At 51.3% G+C, this 17,756-nt stretch overlaps 10 protein-coding genes and 1 non-coding gene across 11 annotated transcripts; 8 read left to right on the forward strand and 3 right to left on the reverse strand.

The window, feature by feature from the left end:
* Positions 1-140: 140 nt before the first annotated feature.
* On the forward strand, positions 141-1,529 carry QC761_607445 (uncharacterized protein; the record flags this gene model as incomplete). Its single annotated transcript, XM_062881181.1, has 2 exons — positions 141-262; positions 419-1,529. The coding sequence occupies 2 exons, from the start codon at positions 141-143 to the stop codon at positions 1,527-1,529; spliced, it is 1,233 nt and encodes a 410-aa protein (XP_062730660.1).
* A 175-nt stretch (positions 1,530-1,704) lies between these two features.
* On the reverse strand, positions 1,705-2,280 carry QC761_607442 (uncharacterized protein; the record flags this gene model as incomplete). Its single annotated transcript, XM_062881180.1, has 1 exon — positions 1,705-2,280. One exon carries the CDS (start codon positions 2,278-2,280, stop codon positions 1,705-1,707), a length of 576 nt encoding a protein of 191 aa, XP_062730661.1.
* Positions 2,281-4,316: 2,036 nt separating this feature from the next.
* QC761_607440 (uncharacterized protein) lies at positions 4,317-4,568 on the reverse strand (the record flags this gene model as incomplete). Its single annotated transcript, XM_062881179.1, has 2 exons — positions 4,317-4,449; positions 4,480-4,568. The coding sequence occupies 2 exons, from the start codon at positions 4,566-4,568 to the stop codon at positions 4,317-4,319; spliced, it is 222 nt and encodes a 73-aa protein (XP_062730662.1).
* Positions 4,569-6,145: 1,577 nt separating this feature from the next.
* QC761_0076640 (uncharacterized protein) lies at positions 6,146-6,553 on the forward strand (the record flags this gene model as incomplete). The annotated part of the gene is made up of 2 exons (XM_062872787.1): positions 6,146-6,234; positions 6,289-6,553. 2 exons carry the CDS (start codon positions 6,146-6,148, stop codon positions 6,551-6,553), a joined length of 354 nt encoding a protein of 117 aa, XP_062730663.1.
* On the reverse strand, positions 6,285-7,538 carry QC761_0076650 (uncharacterized protein). Its single transcript, XM_062872788.1, has 2 exons — positions 7,165-7,538; positions 6,285-7,111 (listed from the first exon to the last, which is right to left on the reverse strand). The coding sequence occupies exons 1-2, from the start codon at positions 7,395-7,397 to the stop codon at positions 6,793-6,795; spliced, it is 552 nt and encodes a 183-aa protein (XP_062730664.1). The 5' UTR covers positions 7,398-7,538; the 3' UTR covers positions 6,285-6,792.
* Positions 7,539-8,062: 524 nt separating this feature from the next.
* Positions 8,063-8,565, forward strand: QC761_0076660 (uncharacterized protein; the record flags this gene model as incomplete). The annotated part of the gene is made up of 2 exons (XM_062872789.1): positions 8,063-8,116; positions 8,158-8,565. 2 exons carry the CDS (start codon positions 8,063-8,065, stop codon positions 8,563-8,565), a joined length of 462 nt encoding a protein of 153 aa, XP_062730665.1.
* Positions 8,566-8,577: 12 nt separating this feature from the next.
* On the forward strand, positions 8,578-9,090 carry QC761_512900 (uncharacterized protein; the record flags this gene model as incomplete). Its single annotated transcript, XM_062880448.1, has 1 exon — positions 8,578-9,090. The coding sequence occupies one exon, from the start codon at positions 8,578-8,580 to the stop codon at positions 9,088-9,090; it is 513 nt and encodes a 170-aa protein (XP_062730666.1).
* A 437-nt stretch (positions 9,091-9,527) lies between these two features.
* Positions 9,528-10,261, forward strand: QC761_512890 (uncharacterized protein; the record flags this gene model as incomplete). Its single annotated transcript, XM_062880447.1, has 2 exons — positions 9,528-10,039; positions 10,111-10,261. The coding sequence occupies 2 exons, from the start codon at positions 9,528-9,530 to the stop codon at positions 10,259-10,261; spliced, it is 663 nt and encodes a 220-aa protein (XP_062730667.1).
* Positions 10,262-11,293: 1,032 nt separating this feature from the next.
* On the forward strand, positions 11,294-12,683 carry QC761_512880 (uncharacterized protein; the record flags this gene model as incomplete). The annotated part of the gene is made up of 2 exons (XM_062880446.1): positions 11,294-11,524; positions 11,616-12,683. The coding sequence occupies 2 exons, from the start codon at positions 11,294-11,296 to the stop codon at positions 12,681-12,683; spliced, it is 1,299 nt and encodes a 432-aa protein (XP_062730668.1).
* Positions 12,684-16,575: 3,892 nt separating this feature from the next.
* Positions 16,576-17,394, forward strand: QC761_512850 (uncharacterized protein; the record flags this gene model as incomplete). The annotated part of the gene is made up of 1 exon (XM_062880445.1): positions 16,576-17,394. The coding sequence occupies one exon, from the start codon at positions 16,576-16,578 to the stop codon at positions 17,392-17,394; it is 819 nt and encodes a 272-aa protein (XP_062730669.1).
* Positions 17,395-17,607: 213 nt separating this feature from the next.
* QC761_0076710 lies at positions 17,608-17,681 on the forward strand. The gene has a single exon. It is a non-coding gene; the product is annotated as a tRNA-Val (tRNA).
* The last annotated feature ends 75 nt before the right edge of the window (positions 17,682-17,756 follow it).

Genomic DNA, 17,756 nt, shown 5'->3' on the forward strand with positions numbered 1-17,756 from the left:
CTGGCACGGATGAAGAACTATGGAATTACTACGGCACAGATCTTGCGAGAGTGATTTACGACGCAGACTGGGCGTGGCAACCCTTAGCTGATTTGATCTCTAAGCTATCAGGACTCGGTGATTTTGTTTACCAATGCCCAATGCAGTTTGCACCTTGCTTGCTACGAGCCCTTCACGAAAAGAGTCACACGGTTCGTCTCCATTTACACACGTTCAAGCTACGGATGCTGGACAGGAACCCTAGGATACTGGACTCTCGCGAGTACGCTCTGATTACCTCGGCGCTCTGAAGAGTTTGACCCTGACATGCGTCACTACACCGGCTGAATTCAGCTGTGTGAAGAGCAAGGGGCCATTCCCCATTTAACGACACTTGCTATAGGCGGGCATATTGTGCGCGAGTCTTCAGAAGGTCTAGGAGACTTCCCGTCACTGTTCCCCAAGTTGGAGAATTTGACCATGCGGGATGCTTGTTTCGTCCTGCTTCCCTAACAAACCTTCAAACTGGGACCTGCCCTCTCAACACTGTCAAGAGCCTCCGTTTTGTCAAATGGGATGAGGGCTATGTTGAGCCTGGCCTGGAGGGCGAGGAAGGTCCATATGTCCTCGGGGGATCCATTAAAACCATAGAGGAACTAGCCGCGCTCGGGGCTATCTTTCCATCCGTCCAGAAGCTGTCTATCCCAGTCAGGCGCTCCAAAGGTGACAGGCACGAGGTCGCATTGTACAAGGCCACCGGGACTGAGTTCCCTAATCTCGAACGACTGTCCCTCACGCTCGACGCGGGACTCGAAGTGTTTGATGGCGACAATGAAGTTTACCACAGCGTAGTCTTTATCGAACCACGCAAGAAGCGGAAGGAGCAGTCAAAGGTTCAATCAACAGAGGACGCGATTTTGAGACACGACTTTAATCTACTGGAGTTGCTTCCGACCATGCGAATGGTGAATCAGCATCGCTGGGAATGGTCTGAAGATTCGGTGGTCTTGAAGCAGGGAGACCCAGGCTTCACCTTCAGCCAAAACATTCTGGACGTGATGGTCAACTCGGCGATTGATGGAAAGTGGGCAAGGCAGATCTTTGATGTCGTGGCGGCTTCCTCTCCAAAACTGCCAAGAATGATAGTGCGCACTAGGGGTTGCAATTTGAGTGTCCGTAATGTCCGTAAGGCCAAAGAGCAGCGCCATTTCAGTGATGATTCTTGGCCCTGCCGGGAGGATCCGGTAGGCCGGGAAAACGATGAGATGGCGTCATTGATGCACGCACTTCGGAAGCAGTGGCTTGTTGACAGGTGTCTTGGTGGTGGTGGACGCAGCGGTGATGGTTCTGGCGTTGTGAAGGTGAAGGAGGTCAGGGGGGAGATGTCAACACGGCAAAGAATCTTGCAGGAATATTGGGAGAACGAACTGCTGAAGGTCGAGGAGAAGGGTGGATTACCGTTGCATTTTAGGTACCTCTGGCCGCGGGTCGACGAGGGGAGTAAGTGGTGGTGGAAAGATTGGCAGAGTTGGGAGTTGGAGGGTGTTTAAGTCACGAGTGTTGTAGGTAACATGTTTGAACGAGCCTGGGAGTAGGCACTCATAGCTAGGCATATCTTAGTTCGTGGTCTACTTTGCCCGGTCTCAATAGTCTGACGAAATCCAACACATGTCCAACCCCTCTAGCTCGGATTTTTCGTATGTTGCGTAGGGCGGACCGGCTCACTCACGTAGGTGAGGTTTCATCCGACCTCTGCCCTGAGTCGCCCTCTTCAATTTGATCTGCCGCACCAATATTCTGCTTCGGGCCTTCCTGCCGGATAGGTTCCATGTTGAGCTCCATATTCGACCGCATGGTCGATCCCCTTTCCCCCTCACAGCTGTCCTGTTCCTCTACGTCGGTCCGCGGGTTCGGCAAATCTTCCACTGGCTGTCCATCGGTCTTCATCGCGGAAGGGTCTTCAGGCTCGGGAAGCAATCCATACCAAGCAAACGCGGGAATGACAAGCAGCCTGGCGTCTTCTTGAGTCGGGCAAATTCCGGTGTCCACAGCAATTTTGGCCAATGCTTCAAATAACGAATTCTCGAACTGTCTGGGTGTTGTCGTATTGGCTTTCCCTGGCTCACTCCGGCCGTTTCCACCATTTTGATTGCTTGCTGTGGTTTGTCCATGGGGCGTCAGTCTGGTTGTTGTCCCTCTGACTTCCCTGATATGACCCGCTAGGGCAAAGATGAAGAGGGAGAACAGCTCCATAGCATACGCATGCACTAAAGAATCGCGCCGGATCTTGACCAGGGTCATGACCTCATCAGCGGGAATACCGGGGAGCGGCCGTCGTTCAATTTCCGATCTTTCCTCTGGAAGGTCGTCGTCTTGTAATTGTGAAATATCGCTGTAGATCGTAATGAAAGTCAGATGTACGAAACGATATACTTTTGCAAACAGCCAGTTGCGCTTACCTCGCATACGATGATAAAAACATTCCCCAACAAGATGGTTCCCTGGTGTAGCCATCAGATGTCCAGTTTATGTCGGTGTTTGGATATGCCTGAAACGTTGCCTGATCAAGCCAATCGGGCAAACTACTGGCGTTTCTAGCAGTTCTGAATCTTGTAGAGCTGCTTATAACGCGCTTGTCTGTTGTCGTACGATGGATGTCCCATCTGCCGTAGGTGGAAACTACCAAGAGGGCTTCAAACACATCTCCGATACCTACGCTCTCTCCGTACCAACCTCGTGTCCTTCGCCAAGGAAATATCATCCTTGATGGGTGGCACTGGTGATCTTCATTAGATACGGGAGGGCGACTGTTCAATTGACAGTCAAACATCCATCACAGTTGAATTTGACCACCAAACAAGAAGTTGTGCAAGGGGGACTTTGACTTCCATCTAATATCGCTCAATGCCCGTTGACTCCCGATGTTTAGCAAATCGATGATTAGCCAAAAAGCCTTCGTCAAACCGTCAGCAAATGTGCTGTGTTGAGTATCAGGTGCTCGCAAGGCTGGAGCTCCCATCCAAAGATTTAACAGGAAATCAACAATCGTGCCGCAGCTCGTTGTATTATCGTATTTGTCCGCCCTAAAAATAGTGCTGGAAAGCTAATATGTAACCTTCGAAATTGTGTTGTTGTCTCTGAGCGGATTATTTATACTGTGTAGAAGGCGGCCATAGTATCGAGGGTTGACGAGGTAGGATAGAGTTTGAGAGTTTCTATCCTCCTTGTTGACAAGGCCGGCAATTACACCCCATTGCTCACCATGCAGCTGTTGCACCTGGCTGTCATTGAGTTCATCAGACTCGCTCTGACTGGTGACACCTAAGATCAAGAAAGCCCAGCAGTCATCTAACCGTTCGAAGTGAATGGAGGAAAGTCCCTTGGCAACGTCTTTTCTGACATATGCTCTGACAGTAGTCATAAGTAATGTTACGGCAAGTTGGATGATTGCGGCCGACCAATGCAACCCCCTTAGACCCACAAACTGAACCACAAAGCCCACGGTGGCCAGAGAGACCCCTGTAATCAATAAGGCCCTAACTCGATATCATCAGTCCTGACGTGCCAAGAACTGCCCGGGTTTTAAAGGCTCCTGAGTCTTACTTGGCTGAGTCGTTTGATCCTGTGTAGGACGATGAACGGAGGTCAGGATTATCCTCGGGATTGAATATGGCATAAGTCCCAAAATGCTGATCATTTACAGTAGCCTCGAACTGCAGTCGAAAGATACGGACTTTTCGTCGCATTTCTGGTGGACAAAGCCAGCTTTGTTCTTCGCTGACTGAGTCCACCAGATGTCCACACAACACGACCCAGACAGTCAACATCATGGTCCCTGCCAAGTAACATGGATAGCCATAATCTGAGGAGCGATTCGTATCCTGTGACCAATTCCATTTGTATGTAGCGAGACCGCAGAGAACCACACATGCTGTTTGGAGTGCAATTCCCACAGCAGCCCACTTCCAGATCTGTTTTCGTGAAACAGGGGGACTGCTGACGTTGAGGCTGAGATTCGGCGGTGGCTCTAGAGGTGGCGAATAAAAGCCAATATCATCCGGGTTCTGGAACATCTCGTCGTCCTGTTCACTGGTGATAGGAAATATTTCGCCTGTGTCTGTCCTCAAAAAGGGTTAGGGACATTTTAGGTTAACCACGGATGCGCACAATGCGACTGCCCGTCCAGAGTTCGCACACTTCGGTGGACGTCGACGACAGGAGCTCTATCTCGGCACTGGCCCTGTCTTCTTTAGCTTTATCAGACCTCGGCAGTTAGCAACGGTCCTATCAAACCACTAAAAGAAAAGACACGGAGAATCATTGGGCGGCCAGGCGGGTTAGGTATACAACTTTCCAATTAACGCGTCCGAAATCGGTACTTGATCACCAGCGATGCGGATAGCGCTGACAATGATGTTTAAAATACCAAGTGGACCCATAGCCAGGAGCACGCTGTCGGCCCAACCAATACTCATGGAGAGAAATGGCTTGGTGACTTACTCTCCAAACAATGTAAGAAGTGGTGCCAGATCAGTGAAGAGATTGTTGGCAAAGTCATTGCCGTCAAAGTCCCCGTTTGGGGTAGCCATTGTGTCGACGACGGCGTTGACAGAATGAACGAGAAGTCGTGCGGGGTTTGGGAATCTTAGGCAGCCTGAGAAGTCCACATTATCGACACCGGAAACGCAAGCTGTGTGCCTGTCTCAATCTCTGAGCAGATCTGACTGGTGCCCGCAACTGTGCCAGCACTTTGGTGATACCACTGTACTATATATACATAGTACGAGCGAAGCTCATGGTGGCGGAAGGGGATTCCACGTACTTGATAGAACTGGAAACTCCGGTGGAATTCCTGGCATAGAAGTTTAGCGAAAGAGTCAAAACGTATTCGACTTCGGTCCCACCCATCATTACTTTTATCGAGCACTAAGTACCTGTGTCGACTTTGTCGAGCCCAAGCAAGGCGCCGACCAACGCAATTCTAGTTAATGCAATCACAATTCAACCCAATTCAACCCGGCCAAAATAGTGTTCAATAGGTCACTGTTGAAAGATTGAATGGCGTTAATAAGAATTAACTGCGCCTTAATATATCCACTTTCCTTAGTAGTGAGCCACGCTATTAGGCACAAGCTATATATAACCCTAGCTCTGAAGCCCTCGGATAGGGCCTGGGCAGCACTGGGTGGGACTTACCAGGGTGCCAAGACCGTGATCAATTGTATTCAACGCAATTCAAGTTTCAATTCAATCACACTATTCCAGTGCTCAATTCAATCCAATCTTGGCCCTAGATTGAATTGAATTGCGTTGATGGGTGCCTTGAGCCCAAGAGCTCTTGAGCTCAGGGGCTCAGGGGCTTGGCAAGGGAGGGTGCGCACGGGCCACACATCTGGGTGTCGAAGACGGGGTTTGTCGAGAGTTTGACTAGGTGGCCACCATTCAACGATCCCATCTGATAACACTAGGAGCTGCTGATAATGTTCTCAATCAATTTACAATATCCGATCGACAAAGGCCGCATGGGCGGCCGCGAATTCGGCCGCGTCGTCGGATTCGTTGCGGGCCGCTGCAAATCAGGTTCCTTCACGGCTTCAGACGACTCTGAGTGCGAGATATCAAGTCCGAGGTCGTCTGGCATTGGACAATTCCAAATATAGGCTGTGAAACATCATCATGGCCGCCAAAGGCATCCTATCATACCTGTTACAGGCCTCAGGTCTACCGCTGGCACCAGACAGGTTAGCCAAGCAGGCAAGCCTGGACCTATACGGCCGACGGAACAGATGATGCAAGTTCGAGGTTGTTTTGACGCATTCATTGCTGATTCTTAACTGCACAATGCGCTGCAGCCACAGGGTTCACAGGTCATGACCCGAGGAAACCGAGAAACACTTAGCCTCCCGGGAGCTGTCCAGAGACCTGGGAGAGCCATGGCTATAGCCTGATACTACGGCTTGTAATCGGTCAACCGTTCCGAATGGAGATAACACAGATCTAAACATGGAACTGTACTATCGTCAGGAAGACATAAAATGATCCGTTCCTCTTCGTAAAGTCGGCAGATCAGAACAACAACAACAGCAACACAATCACAACACAACACAGCAAACTCACGACACATCAACAAACCACTTTTACCAACTCTTCTAATCAACCATCCAAAATGCGTGCCACTACCACCATCCTCCTCATTGCCGGCTGCGCCAGCACTGCTTTCGGCGCTGCCACCAAGATGTTCAGCGATGAGAACTGGTAAGTTCCTAACCCCCATCACCAGGTGAAACCCCCCTAACAAATCTCTCACAGCGGTACCGAAGTCGACAAGAAGGTCTTCAACGGCTTCTCCACCGGTGATGCCCCCATCCCCTCCGACATCAAGTCCATCAGGACCGACTCCTTCTCCGATGTCTGGTTCGCCTACCAGGACAGCGAGGGTCCCAACTGCAAGGGCGATCTCATCACCCGCGTCAAGAACGACGAGTGCATCAAGACCGCTGATCTCGGCATCGGCTGCACCCGTCTCTGCAGTGGTGGGTTGGGAGGTGGTGATTGCGCTACCACGCAGGCTTAAGTGGTGCTGTTGGTGCTTTAGCTAGGAGTTGGGGCTTTGCATTGGACGGTGTTGGGGAACAGCATGGCGTTGGGTAATGCTTTTGACTTGGTGTAGCTATGTGGCTTGATGCTGCTAGAATTGAAATAGACATAACCGCAGTGCGGTTTAGAAAACCCCTGATGCGTTCTGAGAAATGATTGAACACGAGCATCTTGCAAGCCTATGCCCCGCATTCAGCGTCCATCATCCCTGCACTACTACCATATCCTCTCCAGCGGAAAGTCCTTGGGTCCAACATAGGCCGTGTAATCCCCAGTCGGAGTAACGCCCTTGATGACCTGGATCTGCTCGTTGGGAATGAAATGCGCGCCCCTGGTGTAGCTAAGAGGAGATACTTGAACGCTGACGATGACGGTCATGCCGGTCTCGTTTCGGACGACGTCGAAAGTACGCGATGAGGGAGGGCAGGTGCCGCCTTGTATCTCGGGGAGGATTCCCGGTCCGCCCACACCGGAGGCGGTGCAATCATAGCCTAGGGTGTCCATGGTTCCAGGCATGAAGGCATTTAGGGAGTAGCTGTCTCGTGTTAATATTAACGTGTTGGATAGGGAGGTGGGCGGAATGCTTACAAGCACATGGCGCTGTGAGGGACGCAGCTGGCGGTGAAGTTGCGGGCTTCGAAAACAACATCGCGCGTGGTGATGACGGCCGCGGAGGCAGCACTGGCCAGTGCAAGAAGTGAGAGCTTCATTTTGGCAATTACCGGGCTGGAGTGCCGTGAATTGAATATGTGGTTTGAAAGCTGTTCAGTCCAAGTGAAAGTGAAACTACTAGAGAAATAAAGCAGGAAGAACCGCAGCATTTAACTACCGGTGCAAATACCTAGGTGCAAAGCGATAATGATGATGATCGGTGGACTGGGCACTCGTATTCACCTCTAGTGTGGAGCAAGTCGACAATGCGTCCCCAGTGAGTTGCCCGATTTGTGCTTAACCGACGTTCCATTGACCCTACCAAGCTTTGCGCGTTGTAGCCACACGTCATATCTAGCGGGCTAGCTAAGCCATGAACTCCGTTGACGGTTGTAATATGTCGTATCGACACATTGGCACAGATCCTGGTTGGTTCCATATTGCTGCGTCATATGACCATCCATAGACCTGATCCAACATCAATCAGGTCTCAATCACAACCCAAATAACCCCATCACCGCTCACCAAAAATTGGGCAGGGCTTCATTTGCGCACTAGTCGGAATGCTTGATAAGGGTCTTGACAGATTTCGCTTCTGGAGGCTGTTAGATGGGTTTGGGAGCGCACGTGCTACCCGCGAAGTGGGAATAGCTTCATTAGGGGTTGTCGGTATGACCACGCGCTACCCGGTAGTTCCACCACAGCCGCGGGTTGCCGAGGCCACCACAGGGCTCAGCCCGTGACGCGATTTGCATTGATCTGAAGCCCAAGTATCTTTTGGCCGCCGATTTTATTTCTGATTTCCATTTTCGACCAGCGTGTAACTGAAAATAACATGAACAGCAAAGAAGGTGGGGTGCCTCTTGCTATTGCGACACCCCCTGAGCGAGTCTGGAATGGCAAAAGATTTCCCTCGACACAACATTACAGCCGGTCCCTAAGGAGACGCTCTTCGACGACGATATCTTTGTGGATGCTTGTCGTAACCTCCACAATAAGAATGAGGCGAGGATCATTCAAGACATCTCAAGGCTTATCGTTCCTGCGGCGGAATCGCTCGCACTTCGAAAAAAGAATTATAAACGTCTTATCGAGAGCGTTAACGAAGGGTGGGACAATTCGATCCCCCTCACCGGCACCCGTCCACAGCCTGACTACTCCGTTGGGTTCAAACGAGACGCATTTACCGATGACCAGCTCGCCAAGCTATCGCCCTTTATTGGCGACTTTATCGCCGGGGACCAGTCCTTCTTTATGGCCACGTACTATATGTACTTCCCGTTGCTGACTTGCGAGGTGAAGTGCGGCGCCGCGGGGCTCGACATCGCCGACCGATAGAACGCCCACAGTATGACCCTTGCGGTGCGGGCCATTGTCGAGCTTTTCCGTGCTGTACATCGCGAGGATGAGGTTAACCGGGAGATCCTCGCCTTCTCCGTCTCGCATGACCATATCTCAGTCCGGATTTACGGCCACTACCCGGTCATAGCCGGGGAAGGCATCAAGTACTACCGCCAGCCGATTCACAAATTTGACTTTACTACACTTGACGGACAGGGCAAATGGATGGCATATCGATTCAAGAAGAATGTCTACGACACATGGATGCCCAAGCATTTCGAGAACATCTGCTCTGCCATCCATAAGTTGCCGTCGGATTTGGACTTGGATGTCCCACCACTTTCTGAGGCGACCAGGCTTTCCCAGGATTTAGGAAACCTGATGCAGTCGGGTGCCGGCTCCCCTTCTGCTGGCGAGCAGGATCGCCAACCGAGCATCGCTGAGCAGCAAGGGGTGACTCCAGACTCCTCATTCAGTGGGATAGCAAAGAGGAGGAAAGGCCGGAAGGTGACAAACAGGTAGATAGGATTTGCATTCCAGAGCGAAATTTGGCGTGATGACTGTTGCCTTGCGACCTTACCATGAATGCCTGGGCGCACTTGCATAGCCCGCGACAACGTAACTCGCCGGCTCTTCTCGAAAACGGCACCGGATGGCAAAGCATAGGCGTAGATACTATACTGAAACAGATCACAGAGCAGTCCTACCGAAGCCAAAAGAAATGCACCTATCGTTCGACTCCGCTTTGAAGCTGAAGGTCAGAACGTGAAGCCAGGCTTACTAACCATTGGTCAAAGCATGATGCCTACCTCTGTGAGAGTGACAACTATTTTTCGAGACATCTAGGAAAGAGCGAGTGGATAATTACCCCCTTGTACCTTCCAAAGACTTGTCTCGGGGCCGATCAGCAGTGGCAGTGGACGACCCCGACATGGAAGGAACAACGGACCTTTGGTCCCATGCACATTGCGGGACTGATTTGTCTCGCTCCTCAGGCTCTCACAACAGCTCCCACAACATCCAGAACAACACCTCACCAACAGTCCACAAGTCAACCGGCATCAGCAACAATGTCTTCCACTCACTGCAAGGCTTGCAAAAGCATCCGCTGCTCTCCTGCTCCTCCCAAGATCACTTGCTCATGCCCCGTCACAACACTCCACGGCACAGTCACCACGGTCCACAGTACCACCGAACCAATCAAGGCGGTAACCGTAGAACTTCGAGATCCTACGACGAAAAATGTTACAGATACCGTCACTACCCTTCAGCCAGCTCACGCCCCTGCTGAACTTCCCTCGACTACCATTGTTCGGTGCTGGGTCACGTTTCCAAGTACGCCCAAGTCGGTACGAAGCCGACAGCGACCAGTATTCAAACACATGATCATATTCGCTTTGAGCGGCCTGATTGTGGGAATTATCATTGGCTGTTGGGGTTCTATGGCTTGCTCTCAGAGCTTTGCGCAAAAGGTACGTGCAATCTCCTTGATATCTGACCGATGATTCCTTCAGTATGGCTCGTTTAACGAAGCATTCCCAGTGATGCCCTCCGCAGCTGGCGGCGATATGCTGGATTATTGTTAAGAAAAACTAAGATTTGCTGGCTCTGGGTGTTTATAGTGGTAGGGAGTGGTCGAATTACTGTGTTTGGTGGCATTTTGCGGGGTAACGGTGGTGTGCCCCGGTTGTGAAGGTCTTGTCGATCAACATCTGTACGCATCTCGCCGAATAAGAAAACTCTTCATGTTCACACTCAAGACTCATTACTTCAATTCAGGTTGCAATCTATACATTTGCTCAAAGATACGCTGATCCCTGGTAAGCTCTGTCTTCTCATACGCCGGATAGATTGGCCGGCCCCCGCCCACTCAACTTACGCGAGATGGATGTATATGAAGATGATAACTGCCGGCAGCCTGAGTCTGAGAGCGTGTTGTTTGCTCCTCCTGAGGCGCTGTCGCACCAGAGCTCAGTTCCGTCGTTGAAGCTGTCAACAGGGGGCGGAAAGCGAATATTGATCTGCTGGCAGAACTCATCCCGTCCGTCTGTCTTGAAGGAACGGTCAAGCTTTTGCGCTCGGGCCCTGGTCCTGTCAACATCGTCCCGTGTTGTACATCCAGTTGTATCCAAGTTTGACACCTCGTTTAAACCGATGGATGATGCAGCAAATATGCATGCATGCAGGTATATATCAGCTACTCGCTTGGTAACATGCCGCTCCTCCTGCCAGTCACGTTGCGAGATAGACTTTGACAAGACCAGATTTTGCTACCGGGCGGGCTGGGGAACTTTTGTGGGTTGCCCGTGCGCACAGCAACCTTTTCCAAGATTTCCGCCTGAATGGTTCATCTCTGGGGAGGGGATTAGGGGACCCGGCGAAAGGGGGGCGCATTGACATTTGATCTATCAAATTGTCTGAGATCTGGAACCTGGGGTATGCGGTACATTTGTCTCGAATAAGCTTCCAGGGAGCGGAAGGAGGGACGATCGCAAATATCGGGAATTGGGTGAGCTTGTCAGGCTTCTAGCTTGTGAGTTCTAGAGGGGTCTTGATTATAGGACGGGTCGCCTGAGTGAGTTCATTAAGGGGAGGAGCCCCCTATCCTTGCTGAAGTTGTTTATCCCGCTGTGATTTCTTGTTTTTTTTAAAAAAAAGTTTTTACTTGATGCTTTGTTTCTTTTGTTTCTGACTGATAGCAAGTTTACGACGACAAACCAGCACGATGTCAGCGCTTACCCCGACTGATGCGCCTCCGCCGCCGCCGCCACCGCCAGATGGCCTACCTCCGGGCATTCCTGTTACCGAACGGGCGGCGCACCTTGCCCAGACCTTCATCGGCGTTACCTCAATACTGATGGCCTTGTGTCTGATCACCTTCTTCACGCGTATCTACCAACGGGTCTTTCCTGTGTTCAAGATGGGTCTGGACGACTGGTTCATCATTATTGGCTTCGTAGGCCCTTCTTTCCTTCCTTCCCTCCTTCCTTCCTTTCCCCTTTTCTCTCATCTCCATACAGCACTTGCTAACCTTAATATATGTCCAGATCCTAGCAATAGCAGACTGGTCCCTCCTCTTCCCGCTCATGGTCCCCAAACCAGGCTACATCCCCTTCTCCCGCGGCACCGAAGCCGGCAAGCACTCCTGGCTCGCCATCCCCGTCTGGGGGTTGGCCATGACGTGCATCAAGATCTCGATTGCGCTTACACTCTTACGAATCCGAGGCTCCGAAAGAAAGTGGAGGGTATTCTTGTACACCATCATCGTCATCCTGGCCATCTACGGGATAGGCAACACAATATTCTGCCTGGCTATCGCGTGCCAGCCGTTGCAGGCGGCTTGGGATGTGTTGACCCCCGGTGGGAGGTGTGTACCGGTGGAGATAATGAAGGCCGTTTCTGATTTAGGTTCGGGGATCAACATCACGACCGATCTGCTGTTGAGTCTGACACCGATAACTTTCTTGAGAAAGCTGAACAGGCCGTTGAGGGAGAGGGTGTTTGTTTGCGTGCTGATGGGGATGGGGCTGTTGGCAAGTGTGAGCAGTATTGTCAAGACGGTTATCATCAAGGATTGGGGGGACCCGACGGCGGAGGTGGATGATTGGTGGGCTATGGGGGTTAGTATCTGTACTTGGACTGCGTTGGAGCAGCTCTTGGGGGTGTTGGCGGCTTGTGTACCGGCTATGAAGGGGGTGTTTCAACGGTGCTTGGGGGGGCTGGGGGTGGATATCACTGTTGGGGGGAGCAAGAGGCAGCGGTCGGGACAGGGGGGGAATTATTACTTGAGGACCTTTGGGAGGGGTAGGGGGACGGGGACAGTGAGGAGTGGAGGTGGTGATGGGGAGAGGGTCCGGTCGGGGACTTTTGAGAGTTTGGGGAGTTCTGGTGGGAATCGGTTCTCGAGTGTGAGGCAGGTTGGGGTTGTGAAGGATGAGGAACATGGGACGGTGGCGGTGGTGGAGTATGACGAGGAGGTAGGAATTGATCTGCCTGAAATGAGGAGGCAGGCGTCGACAGTGCAGTCGGTGGATGGATCTGCTGGGAGAGGGGACTTGGAAAGAGGACACTCGAGGGGGTCGGAGGGTGAGAAGTTTCCTGCTCATGCTTTATAATCTTGTCGTGGTTGTATACGATAGGTATGTATCAATGACATTTATGATACCAGACCCGATGGGTTTTACTGCAAAAGTTGTTATCACTCTGCCCTAGCCGTACTCGACATCCCCGTCGTGTCATAACAGTCGATGTACTCAAAGAATTCCTGGCCACGCTCAGGAACTAACACTTCATAAAAGACATCCTGACCTTTTCCCGTACTGATGAAAACCACCGAATATCGCCAGGTGGGTCCGGTGCTCATTGCACCAGCGCTCAGGAGAGGCAAGGTCGTCAAAAGGGGCCAGCCCGAAAGTCTGGTCTTTGTCAGCCGCCCTGGCTGCAGGGGTGATAAAAGTCTTCATGAATCAGAACTGGATGCATTGTTTCGAGGTACAACTTTCTCTCTTCCGGAGAAGTGTCAAGCCAGTCTTGTCCTGAGCGGATCACAGCCAAGTTCTTCTTGCCCGAGATGCGCCCCAATGACGGCGACGACCAACTGCGAAGTGTTTGGGAAACCCGCTCGTGGGAAGGAACAGAAGCCGACAACATCTGTGGTGCTTGCTTGAAGATGCCCAGGATATATCTGACCAAATCATGGAGTATTTCATCACCCATCTTTGCTTCTTTGCTTAATACCCTGAAACAATCGAAGCTCCAGTAGTGAGGGGTCCCGTCATTAGCTGCCGTTCACCATGCCAACACCATTTCGGGTCGCAGTCATCCAGGCGGAGCCCGTCTTCCTCGAAATGATGGCCACCATTGAGTAATCATGTCGTCTTAGCGCCGAGGCTGCCGCTGGTGGTGCCAAGCTTGTCGCATTGCCCGACCGCTGGGCTCCTGGGTACCCTCCGTGGAGCTGGTAAGCTCTCTTGCTCTTCGACCCTTTTAAACTACCTACTTCTAACAAATGATGTCTCTGTAACTCAAAATAGGGCTCGGTCAGTCGACCATAAACTATACACACGATACGTCTGCAATGCCCTCCCAGTCAAATCAGAAGCTATGGACCGTGTCCAAGCGACCGCCGAAGAACATTCCATTTGCTGCGGTATTTGACTTTGCCGAACAAAGCCTACCCACAGTCTCTACATCTCCCAGGCCATCATTTTCCCCCCAGGGCGAAGTCCTCGTGCACCGACGCAAGATCAAGTCAACTCATATGGAGCGCACCATCTTTGGCGACGGATCCGGCAACGACTTCGACAACGTTGCCGAGATTTACTTTGGCCCTTACCACGGCATGGTCAAAGTGGGATGTCTCGCTTCCTGGGAGCACACACAGCCGCTCCTCAGGTACCACACCATCTCCCAGGGCGAAACGATTCATGTTGCCATGTGGCCGCCTGTGTCCCCCAGGGTGGCTAATGAGATGGGACGCTCTCATCCAATCTTATGGAATTGGACCGTGGGATGGGCCAAAATTGCCTCATTTTCCCGTGGGACAAGCCAAAACGACCCCCCGTCTTGTCTCACGTCTCATAAGACGAAGGGTATATTGTTGAGCCTTTTTTTGGCTACTAAAAAGTGGTGATTTTTGGACCTTTGGTGGTGAGGGTTGTGGCCTGTGTGAGGGTGAGGGTGAGGGTGAGGCTTGTGGCTCTGTGGCGAATAATCCTGCCAAGATATCGGGCCGGAAAAACCCCCGGAAGTCCCATGAGCCAGCGAGATGAGCCAAACTGTGCGGGTTGTGGGATGAGCCGAAGGTCCGGAGCCATGGGATGGGATAAATCGAGGGTCATCTTATCTCAGTTCATCTCATTAGCCACCCTAGTGTCCTCTAGGCCTGGAATTGCTATCGAGGTCTGTGGAGCATGACGGCTGAGGGTGCGCATAATCTATCCCAATCGTACGCCATTGAGAGTGCAGCCTATGTGCTTCACAGCACTGCTGTATGCAAACAGCAGAGCATTAGCCTGCTTCGGACGCGGCAGGGAATTGTTTGCTCAAAGCCTGGTGGTGGACACAGTTGTGTCATTGGACCTGATGGTAGACGCTTGACTAAGCGTCTTGGTAATGGACCTGATGGTATAAAGTATTTGGGGACTACTGGTGTTGACCTTGATACTCTGGGAGGTATCATATTTGCTGATTTGGACTGGACGAACTGCGTCACAGCTCGGGGTTTCTTGGATATTGTTGGCCACTATAGCCGGCCGGACCTCCTTAGGCTTGGTGTGGACAGCCGACAAAAGGACCCGGTAGTTTCGAGAGGCTCTGTTCAATACGTAGATGGAGGAGAGTAAAAAGGGGCCGATTGTCTACACTGGTTGTTACAGATTCATGACCATGAGTCACAAACACCTAGCGAACAAACAAGCGATGAGAGGGGAATAAGGAATCTCAATTGGCAAAGGAGGGTAATTCTGAAACTCGGGGAAAGGCACAGTTTGTTAAGCAGAATCAATCAGCACCATCCCAGCGCTAACATCATTAACCTCAGGATAGATAGATAGTACTTTCGAATTTCAAGCAGTAGCTCCAGAGTTCTTCTACGCACTAGAGGACCGCCACGTCTGTCATCATGTAAGAGAAAAGCATTTTCAGAGCCCGGGTCACTTTCCCTGCAAGTTCGTCTTCCATCTGCACGATTACACACTAAAAGAGCGCTATGCAGAGCTCCAGCTCGAAGCAAGTTTGTTCTATGATGCCATCAATGGTGCGGAGAGGTTCATTCTGAGGGGTATTGTCTTAGCTCCTGCGCAGGTCGCCCCGATCGGGAATCTTCGCAGCATCAGCGAGCCGGAGTGCGACAAGGAGGAGAATGCTGCAGTTCGGTATGGTGCTTATCACAACAGAGTCTGGAAGTTGGAGGACAGATCAGGGTGGAGTGGCCAGTTGAGGCTATATGGCAAGTTCCCCTCAGATATTGCTGGTATCAATATGAACAGCAAAAATGGCTTTGATGCATGGTTCCAGGCGCTGGAAGTGAAGCAAGTTTGTGGGATCAGTTCCTGATAGAGAAATTCCTGATACCAATGTTAGAGGGCAGATATATCGTTGCGTCTGTCCAAAGCCTGTGTGAAACAGGATCAACTTGTTCTCTTCAGATATGAGGAGCATCAGGTTCGAGAAATGGTGCTTGGTTGATGTCCACAAGGATGAGATTCCGGATATCACTGACCATGTGTGGTGGGAGTAAACAGGATAGAGCCAGGACCGCAAAGTAGGAAGTAGTACTGGGTAGGTTAACAGTTGGTGGGGTTGGTTCCATACGTCAACCTACCTTTTACCAGGTGCTCGTGTCCGGTATGGGGATGATCCCCCACCCTGTGCTTCCTCTCCCTTGCCTTGTCCAGCCAATAGGACGATCAATAGTCCTTTGCCCTATGCCATGTGATCAGGCAAACAAACACCACCAAGAACAAACCATTTGCCAAATCATCACACGGACGAACACTCGAATTTGAGCAAACATGCCGCGACGACTTCAGGATGGGTCCGAATGGAAAGAGACACCCTTCGACCTCGTGCCAAAATGGACGCGACCCTTCCATTCCCGCCATCGAAGTTGTGTGTCGTGAGCACCTGAGAATCCCCCCGGAAGACCCCTGCACCGTGTTTTTTCCAGACCTCTGGTCTCTTTAACAAAATCTACATTGTTGAATACGCCCAACGCCGTGTCATCATGAGGGTCACGCTGCCTGTGTATCCCGGCCTCAAAACGCGTGCCGAAGTGGCCACACTGCGGTGGGTGCGCGAAAACACCATGATTCCGGTTCCCGAGGCGCTGGGCTTTGACGACAATAACGATAATGAAATCGGATTTGGGTGGATCTTGATGGAGTTTATAGAGGGCACACCAGCACATAGACGGTGGCGGACCATGTCGATGGAGCAGAAAGTTGCCTTCACAAAACAACTCGCGACATTCCAAGCTGAGCTTTCGGCCTTGGGAAATCAGAGGCCATGCTCCGTGGAATAAGAACGCTGGAACTCCGGGAGTTTGAGAAGGGGAAAGAGATCGAAGGCCTGGGAAAGGTTGCTCCCGGTATGCTTGTGTCCCATGAGTTCTTTATGGGTGATCGATTTCAGTACGATATCCCAAGGGGTCCCTTTCACTCCAGCCGCGACTGGCTCACCGCAGAGTTGAACATCGTAATGCTTGACCAGAAAGCAATCATGGACAGCTTCGAGGACGAAGACGACAAAGAAGATGTTGAAGAGGTTATTACGGTGGCGAAGAAATTGCTCTTTCTTATTCCCAAAGTGTTCCCTCCCAGTCTGGACGAGCCAGAGACAACAGTTCTTTACCACCACGATCTCCACCTTAAAAACATCTTGGTAAGCGAAGAAGGGGAAATCACAGCCATTTTGGATTGGGAATGCGTCTCGGCCATGCCTCTCTGGATGACGACCAAGGTTCCCAGATTTCTTGATGAGCCTGTTCGAGAGGAGGAGCCGCAACGGGACACATATGCCGATGAGACACCTGAGCAGGCTGCGGCCGCGGCAGAAAGGCGCCATGATCCGGACTACCTCGACAGCGAAGGCAAAAACAGCCCGTACTTCATCCGTAAAATGGAGTACGAAGCAACGCAGTTGCGGAAAGTTTACAAAGCGACCTTGAGACAGTTATGGCCGGGTTGCCCACAGGGAGAAGAAACCTTGATGGAGGTGAACTTCCACCATGCTGTATCACAATGTGACGGGATATGGGTGAAAATGGCAGGCAGATGGGCTGACCGCGTGCTGGCCGGTGAGTCCATACGGTTGGAGGACGCCTGACAAGACTGGCGTGAGGGGTTAGCCAGTGTAGTTGTGAGGCAGGCTCCTCCTGATTAATATCGACTACATTTTTTGTTCAAAAATAAGTTTTTTTTTTTTTTTTTTTTTTAAAAAAAAAAAAAAATAAAAAAAATAAAAAAGAGGACAGGCAGTAGAGCAAAAACGATGTGTAGCCCCTCTGGCTAGGCTTGGGGAGGCAAAACGGTAAGGTAATGATTTCGTCCAGGCTCGAACTGGAGACCTTCAGTGTGTTAGACTGACGTGATAACCAACTACACCACGAAACCGAGGATTGATGCATGTCGTCATTGGAATTAACTCTCATGTGGGAGAACTATGAGAGACGCAATGAGAAACGCCGC

The sequence above is a fragment of the Podospora bellae-mahoneyi genome, chromosome 5 (assembly GCF_035222275.1).
Source record: "Podospora bellae-mahoneyi strain CBS 112042 chromosome 5, whole genome shotgun sequence".
Taxonomy (NCBI): Eukaryota; Fungi; Ascomycota; class Sordariomycetes; order Sordariales; family Podosporaceae; genus Podospora; species Podospora bellae-mahoneyi.

Bases quoted from the DNA above. Each gene is read 5' to 3' on its own strand.
- QC761_0076650 (XM_062872788.1), bottom strand. From the start codon at position 7,397: ATGCTGCGGTTCTTCCTGCTTTATTTCTCTAGTAGTTTCACTTTCACT. The intron at 7,112-7,164 runs GTAAGCATTCCG...AACACGAGACAG, and splicing joins CCTCACAGCGCCATGTGCTT to CTACTCCCTAAATGCCTTCA.